This window comes from Phoca vitulina, unplaced genomic scaffold, assembly GCF_004348235.1.
Source record: "Phoca vitulina isolate PV1807 unplaced genomic scaffold, GSC_HSeal_1.0 scaffold52, whole genome shotgun sequence".
NCBI lineage: Eukaryota > Metazoa > Chordata > Mammalia > Carnivora > Phocidae > Phoca > Phoca vitulina.
In genome coordinates this window covers 3,352,743-3,361,375 of record NW_022589755.1, presented here as the reverse complement: position 1 = coordinate 3,361,375, position 8,633 = coordinate 3,352,743, and the positions used below count along the sequence as shown (strand labels likewise).

Here is an 8,633-nt window from a genome sequence, read left to right as displayed (position 1 = left end):
GGAGAAGACCCCTACGCCCGCGGCCCCACAGTACTCCAGCCCCGCCCCCCCGTCCAGGCCTTCGCTCCGGGCCCGGGACCACGTGGCTCGCGCGGCCGTGCTCGGGCAGCCGGCGTCACCCACACACCTTCGAACAGGCGCCGCGGGTCCTTCTCGTCCAGCGTCAGCAGCTCCCGCGCAGCCTTGCGGATCTTGGCCAGGGTGAACTTGACCCTCCAGACCTCCCGTTTGTTCCGGAGCCCGTACTCGCCTGCCGAAAGAGGGCGCTGCTAGCGGGGCCGGCCCGGCTGCGGCCCCGCCCTCCAGCCCCCGGAAGCGGAAACCGGGTCCCGGCCGCTCACCGATGAGCTTCAGCTCTTGGTCGAGGCGCGACTTCTCGAAGGGCCTCCGAGGGGTCACGTACGTCTTGCGACAAACCCAGCTCCGGGCCACCGGCATGTTGGCTGCGCGCGTGCGCCTGCGCGGGAGGGCGAGCCGGGCGCGTGAGGGCCGCGGACGGCGCCTGCACGGTCCCGCGGCCGCGCCGCCTCCGCGCCCCGCATGGCCCGCACTGCCGCGTGCAGTCCCGTCCCACCACCTCCCACCTCTTCCGCGTACTCATATAAATAAGGTCGGGGGTCCGCACGACCTCGCGACCCACACCCTGACGAGCGCGCAGCGTACCACACCCCACCTTACCGTAGGCTCCGAGATCTGAGAAAGAGAAGCACGCGCTCCCCGGCCACGCTTTTATAGCAACGATGCGCCCTGGTGACGTCAGCGCGCACGCCGCACGCCTACACCAATCAGAAGAGGCGTTGGCGGACGGAAAAGCATTCGAGACGACAGGTCGGGCCAGAGCGGCGAGCTGAGCTGGGCGACCGTGCCCGGCGCCGACGCGGGTCGCGGCGCACGCGCGCTGGGAGGTGGGCCGCCGGCTCCGCCCCTGTCCTGCCGGCGGGCTGGAGCTCGGCGACCTTCCGGGGGAGGCCCCTTTCGTTCCCCAATCCCGAGGTCGGCGGCTCTCACGTCGGAGTGGCGTCCGCTTGAGGCTCGGCCGGGAACCCCCCGCCCCCTCCGGCCCTGCGCGCGCAGGCTGCACACCTGTCTGGGCAGCAGGTGCAGAGGCCAGGCCTCCAGGGCGCCTGCGTGCCCTGCCCGAGCGCGCAGCGCGCGCCTTCCGTCCGCACCGGATTGCAGTCCTGCCTCCCGCGCGTCCCCACACCGGGAATCGAGCCTCACCTGGAACAGCTCACCGGTGCCTGCGGCTCCCACTAGGGGGAAGTCACCCTCCCGCACCATGGGCCTCATTCATTCACCAAAAACCGCAGTTCCTATCTTGGGGTTCCCTTTGGGTTTCCAGAACAGGGGAAATGTTCTGAAACTTCTTGCTATATTCACTTCCACCTTGGCGCCGTTTATCACCTGCAGGGACTTACACAGTTTCTTGACCTCCTTTCTGGACATCTGACCCTCACACAGGCTCTAGGATTGCAGGCACACCTTGGGGACACTGGAGGGTTAGTTCCAGACCACCAAGAAAGCAGATATTGCTTGGAAAGCAAGTCAAATGCATTTTTTGGTTTACAGTGCATCTAAAAGTTCTGTTCATGCATATCATGTGGTGGTCTATTAAAGTGTGCAATAGCATTATGTCTAAAAAACCCACCATGTACACATCTTAATTAAAAAAAAATACTTTAATAAGTGCTAATCATCATCTGAGCTTTCAGCGAGTGGTAATCTTTCTGCTGCTGGAGAGTCTTGCTGTTAGGAGTTAACTGGACACTTAGTCCTCAGGGCCAGGGTCCCCGACAAGAAAACAGGGAGCCAGGACAGTTGAGACAAAACCGCACTAGCATCCTGTTTGACAGCTTAGACAAGACCAGGATAGCATCCTGTTGAGCAGCCTCTGCAGAAGAGACTTTTGCAAAACATCCTAAAATAAAACAATTAACCATGAAACATTGGTCACTATCACACATTTATGCAGTTAGTCTTCAGATCAGCCCCAAAGACCATCAACAAGTGAACAATAACCCGATAGGTAGACAGGTGCATGATCAAAACCTTGATTGGCACACCTTAGTGGCCAATCCACAGGGCCCCACTCTAAGGATGCTTAAGATAGCTTCTCGAAGGAGCTTACAAGACCCCTAGATTTGAACTCCAAAACAGCAACCTTCTCAGGTCCCCTCCCTCTCTGGGAGCTTCATACTATCGCTCAATAAACTGCTTGGCTGCCCACCACTCTTCGTCTGCTCTACCTCTTCATTCTTCGAAGCAGTGTGACCAAGAACCATGGGCATTAAGGGAACGAAAATCCTGTAACGTTGCCTCCTCCATGTTGGTGGCTGCTGAGTGGTCAGGGTGGTGGGCGCTGAAGATGGGGGGGCTGGGGCAACTTCTTAAAATAAGACAACGGTGAAGTTTGCCGCATTGATTGTCTCTTCCTGTCACAACTTCTCTGTGGCAGGTATGCTGTTTGATAATGTTTTACCCACAGTAGAACTGCTTTCTTTCTTTCTTTCTTTTTTTAAAGATTTTATTTCTTTATTTGACAGAGAGAGACACAGCGAGAGAGGGAACACAAGCAGGGGGAGTGGGAGAAGGAGAAGCAGGCTTCCCGCTGAGCAGGGATCCGATGCGGGGCTCGATCCCAGGACCCTGGGACCATGACCTGAGCCGAAGGCAGTCGTTTAACCGACTGAGCCACCCAGGTGCCCCAGCACAGTAGAACTGCTTTCAAAATCGGAGTCGATGCTCTCAAACCCTGCCACTGCTTTATCAAGTTTATGTGATATTCTAAATCCTCTGTTGTCATTTCAACAATCTGCACAGCGTCTTCACCAGGAGTAGATTCCAACTCAGGAAACCACTCTCTCTGCTCCTCCTTCTGAAGTAGCTCCTCCTCTGTTCAAGTTTGATCATGAGCCTGCAGCAATTCAGTCCCTTCTTCAGGCTCCACATCTCATCCAGGTTCTCTTGCTGTTTCCACCACATCTGTAGTGACTTCCTCCCCTGAAGTCCTGAACCCCTCAAAGTCATCCATGAGGGTTGGAATCCACTTCTTCCAAACGCCTGTTCATGTGGATATTTTGAGCTCTTCCCATGAATTACAAATATTCTTTTTTTTTTTAAGTAGGCCCCACAGACATAGAGCCCAATGCAGAGCTTGAACTCACCACCCTGAGATCGAGACCTGAGCGGAGATCAAGAGTGCTTAACCGACTGAGCCACCCAGGCGCCCCAAATCACAAGTGCCCTTAATGGCATCTAGAATGCTGAATCTCTTCCAGAAGGTTTTCAGTTGACTTTGCCCAGATCCATCAGAGGAATCACTGCCTAAGGCAGCTACAGCCTTACAAAATGTATTGTGTTATGCTAAGACTTAGAAGTTGTTTTTTTTTTTTAAGATTTTTATTTATTTATTTGACAGAGAGATAGAGAGAGAGCACAGATAGTCAGAGTGGCAGGCAGAGGGAGAGGGAGAAGCAGGCTCCCCGCCGAGCAGGGAGCCCGATGCGGGGATCGATCCCAGGACCCTGGGACCATGACCTTAGCCAAAGGCAGACGCTTAACGACTGAGCCGCCCAGGCGCCCCAGGACTTGGAAGTTGAAATGACTCCTTGGTCCATGGGCTGCAGGATGGGTATTGTGTTACAAGCCCGACCACGGCATTAATCTCGTCGAGCATCCCATCGGAGCTCCTGGGTCACCAGGTGCATTGTCAGGGAGCAGTAGTATTTTGGAAAGATTTTTTTTTTTTCTGAGCAGTAGGTCTCAAGAGTGGCTTAAAATATTCAGTAACCATGTTGTGAAGCGATGTGCTGTCTCCCAGGCTTTGCTGTTGTGTTTATGGAGCCCAGGCGGAGGAGCTTTAGCGTCATTCTCAGGGGCCCTAGGAGTCTCAGAATGGTCACTGAGCACGGGCTGCACCTTGACGGCAACAGCTGCCTTAGCCCCTAACAGGAGTCAGCCTGTCCTCTGAGGCTTTGAAGCCAGGCACTGACTTCTCTCTACCGATGAGAGTCCTACACGGCATCATCCGCCAGTAGGAGGCTGCTTTGTCTACACTGGAAATCTGTGTCTAGTGTAGCCACCTTCACGGATTACCTTAGCTAGCTCTGGGTAACTTGCGGCAGCTTCTACATCAGCTTTGGCTGCTTCACTTGCACTCTCACGGAGATGGCTTCTTTCCTTCCACCTCCTGAACCACCTCTGCTGGCTTCAAACTGGCCCGCAGCCTCCACGCCTCTCTCGGCCTTCACAGAATTGAAGGGAGGCAGGGCCTTGCTCTGGATGAGCTCTTTCAATATCCTTCACAAACGCTTCCTTCGCATGTATAGCTGGGCTGTTCGGCACAACAGACCTAGCCTTGCGCCTGTGTTGGCCTTCGACACGCCTTCCTCCCTAAGCTTGGTCACTTCTAGCTTTTGATTTAGAGTGAGAGACGTGCAATCTTCTTCCACTTGGACGCTTGCCGGCCACTGGAGGGGGATTAACTGGCCTCAGCTCAATACTGCTGGGTCTCAGGGAACAGGGAGGCCTGAGGAGAGGGAGAGAGACGGGGAACGGCCGGTATGTGTGAGAACACACACATTTATTGATTAAGTTTGCCATCTTATGTGGGTGTGGTTTGTGGTGCCCCCGAAAATGACGATGGTAACATCAAAGATCACTGATCACAGATTACCACCACAGATGTGATAATGATGCTAAAGCTTGAAATGTTGGGTTAATTACCCAAATGTGACCCAGAGACACGAAATAAGCAAAAGTTGTTGGAAACACGGCACCGATAGAGTTGCTGGACGCAGGGTTGGCACTAACCTTCGGTTTGTGAATAACTCAGTATCTGTGGAGTGCCCAAAAGTGAAGTGGGATAAGATGAAACATGCCTCAACTGCATGGAATTCAAACATCTCCCAGCACTTTGTGAGCTCTGGGGAATTAAAGTAAAACTTTAGTTAAAGTAAATTTTATTTTTTTCCATAAAGGAATTAAAGTAAAACTTTATCCTTATATCTTAAAATCTTAGTAGATTGACAGAATATGCAAACATCATCAGATGATAATTGGTGTATGTTTGCTTTCACTGCCTCAATGTTTAAAACCTTGACACGGGTTTCTTCGGGCTTATCCTGTTTGGGGTTCACTGAGTTTTCACGAATGACCGTTGACAAATTTGGAGGAATTTTAGACAGTATTTCTCTCTTCTCCTTCTTCCTCCTCCTCCACTTCCTCCTCCTCCTTCTTCTTCTCCCTCTCCTTCTTCTCCTCCTTCCTCCTCCCCTTCTCCTTCTCCTCCTCCTCTTTCTTCTTCTTCTTCTCCTCCTTCCTCCTCCCCTTCTCCTCCTCCTTTCTCCTCCCCTTCTTCTTCTCCTCCTTCCTCCTCCTCTTCTCCTCCTCCTCCTCCTTCTTCTCCTTCTTCCTTCTCCCCTTCTTCTTCTCCTCCTTCCTCCTCCCCTTCTCCTCCTCCTTTCTCCTCCCCTTCTTCTTCTCCTCCTTTCTCCTCCTCCTCCTTCTTCTCCTTCTCCTTCTTCTCATTCTTCCTCCTCCCCTTCTTCTTCTTCTCCTTCCTCCTCCCCTTCTTCTTCTTCTTCTCCTCCTCTTCTCTTCCTCCCCCTCCTCTTCGTCCTCCTCCTTCTTTTTAAGATTTTATTTTTAAATAATCTCTACACCCAACATTGGCTCGAACTCACAGCCCTGAGATCAAGAGTTGCACGCTCTTTCAACGAAGCCAGCCAGGTGTCCCTCAGGTATTATTTCTTGAATTGTTTTTTGGTCCTGTTCTCTTGTCCGTTTCTGGGACTGTGATCGTGTGGAGGGTAGATCTGTTAACAGTCCCACGATTCATCTCCTTCCCCAGTGTATTCCCTTCCATCATTCAGACCGAGTACTTTTTATCGTTCCTCCTTCATCACCTCCTCTGTGCTCTCCACTCAGCCACGAGCCCTTCCATCCACGGGGACTTTTATTTTGATTTCTGTATTTTTTCCCATCTAAAATCTCCATCTTTGCTCTTCTTTATACATCTCCTATTTCTTTGCTGAGATTTTCTATTTATTTTTAGATGTATCTGAAGCATGTCTGTGTGATGGCTCCTCACAACATTTCCATTACATTGGCCTTTGAGTCCTTGTCAGGGCACCTGCATCATCTGAGAGTTAGCATCTTTCTCACTCCACAGATTTTCCTGGTTCTTGTTATGATGAGTCACTTTTTTTACGGAAACCTGGTCAGTTGGATATGATGTTTGGAGGGTCTGGATCTTATTGAAATCTTCTGTTGCAGAGGCCTTTTCTGGCACGTTGCTGGGGTGCTGACTTATTACTGCCAGGTGGAAGGCATACAGCCCAGATGCCCCACGTGCCCCCCTGTGACACCTGCGGTGTCGTTCCTGGGGTCTTCGTGGTCTTAGCCTGGCGGCTGCCTTCGCTCCACTTTCTGGAGTACTCTTATGTTTCTTGTTGATAGTGTGGGAGTTTCTGCTGTGATTTATGGGGGTCCATAGGGAAAACATACATCCACTTCCTCTTGGCCCCAAACTGGACCTCTGAAATGCAATTGATTTTTGTATATTGATGATGTTTCCAGTGACATGGCATAAATCCTTCTCAGATTAGAGTAATAGGTCTTTACATTATTTGGGATAGTCCATGCATACAATTTTGGGATCCATGAATAATCAATACCATTTTATTTATTTGTTTGTTTATTTATTCAGTTTCAAAAAAGAAAGAAAACTTTATTATTATGGAAACCTAATAGAAGAGAAAAGGAATCTACACATAGATGTAGGTAATAGTAGGCAACAAATGAGAATTAGACAAAGTAACATCAAATCGGGCACTTACAACATCCAACCTCATCAGCTGTGGGGGTCCCGGTGGAAATAACCAGGCTGGAATCCCTATTTTATCCATTCAGTGCTTATCACTTTTTTTCCCCTTTATTTAACTGGTTGGTTCTTCTTGTCAAGTTTTCATGTCAATTTTTGTTTTTCTGGCCTGATAAAATGTGCTAGGGAAGTATTCCTTCTTTCTCTGTTCTCAGGGGAAGCCTGTGTAAGTTTGGTATGTGTATGTGCACGTGTGTTCATGTGTGTGCTCACATGTTCATGTGTGTAGGCATGTCCACAGGTCCATGTGTGTTCACATGTTCGTGTGTGTATGTGTGTCCACATGTTCGTGTGTCCATGTGTTCAGGCATGCAGATGTGTCCATGTGCATGTGTTCACATGCATGTGTCTGTGTTTCTCATGTGTTCACATGTTCATGTGTGTAGGAGTGTCCACATGTCCATGTGTGTTTACGTGTTTGTGTGTATGTGTGTCCACGTGTTCATGTGTGCTCACGTGTTTAGGTGTACAGGTGTGTCCATGTGCATGTGTGTTCACGTGTTCGTGTGCATACATGTGTGTCAGTGTGCTCACATGTTCACGTGTGTAGGAGTATCTGTGTGTTCACGTGTTTGTGTGTATGTAGGTGTGTCCATTGTCCGTGTGTGTGTGTATTTCACAAGTGCATCAGTATTTGGAGGCATTCACCAGTGAAACTTTCCAGATTCAGTTCACTTTGTGGGAAAAACTTTAATTGCATATTCACCATGTTTTACACATACAGCAATTCAGATTTTCTATTTATCCCTACGTCCATCATTTTGGTAACCTGTATTTTTGAGGATTTTGTCAGTTTTATCTACATTTTCTAATATTTTGGCATAAAATTGTTCATAATATAATAACTAATAAAAGTGAACGTAATAAACTCTGTTATCGATTTAAAGTCTGTAGGATGTGATACTGCTCTGAATGGTGATGTGATGTGATGTGCGCCTTCTCTCTCTCTCTCTCTCTCTCTCTGTTCCTTGGCCATTGTGGCTAGGATTTATACATGGGATTAATATTTACAAAAATGAACATTTTGGGCTTTAGATTCTTCTTTATTTTTTGTTTGACCTCATTAGTAGCTTCTCTTATCACTGTATTTCCCTCTTTCTACCTTCATTTCGAATAATTTGCTATTCTTTTTTTAAATTCATGGTATGATAGCTTGGATCATTGACTTGGTTCTTAATTTTCCCATTTCATAGGTTTGATGTGTAACATTTACATTGTCCTTCAGTGTAAACGTTCTCTCATTTCCATTTTGGTTTTCTCATTTCATTCATGGATTATTGAGAAATCCATTGCTTTAGTTTCCAGAGTATAGAGATAGTACTATCTTTGATGGCAGAATCAGGCGACTCCCAGAGGGTCCCGGGAGTTCCTACTGGTCTGCGTGAGGAGTCCAGGTTGGCTGGGGTCATTAGGTGGCACCCACTGTGGGCAGCTCCTGTGCCTTCCAGGGTCTCTGCGGTCCCCTTCCCTGGAGTGTGGGGTCTGGGTCCTTCCTGGGCTAGTGGATGGCCAGAGCGGCATACACGCTGGGCTCTGCTGGGAGCTCCCCTGATTGGGAGGGAGGGGATGCACTTGTCTCTCGTCGGAGGGTCAAGCGGTTCAGCTGGGCGTAGGTCACATCCGAAGGGGCATGAGATGTCGCAGCCTGCAGTGGGGGAGAGAGGGGAGGTGTGTGATTGAGGAGGGGGGAGCCTGGGGGCTTGGAGAAGGGACCCACCTGACAGTCTGTCTGCCTGTCTTCCTCTGCTTG

The 8,633-nt window shown here is 49.9% G+C and overlaps 2 protein-coding genes across 2 annotated transcripts in view; one reads left to right on the top strand and one right to left on the bottom strand.

The window, feature by feature from the left end:
• The window catches only part of RPS9 (ribosomal protein S9), a 6,483-nt gene extending 5,695 nt beyond the window's left edge, over positions 1 to 788 (bottom strand). Inside the window, exons 1-3 of the mRNA XM_032388832.1 lie at positions 679 to 788; positions 342 to 457; positions 128 to 250 (exon numbers count right to left, since the gene is read on the bottom strand). Of these exons, the coding sequence (XP_032244723.1) occupies positions 128 to 250; positions 342 to 438 (220 nt within the window). The 5' untranslated portion in view covers positions 439 to 457; positions 679 to 788. The remainder of the gene's footprint in view (positions 1 to 127; positions 251 to 341; positions 458 to 678) is intronic.
• LOC116622339 (leukocyte immunoglobulin-like receptor subfamily B member 3) overlaps positions 1 to 8,633 on the top strand; it is a 205,279-nt gene that overhangs the window by 12,276 nt on the left and 184,370 nt on the right.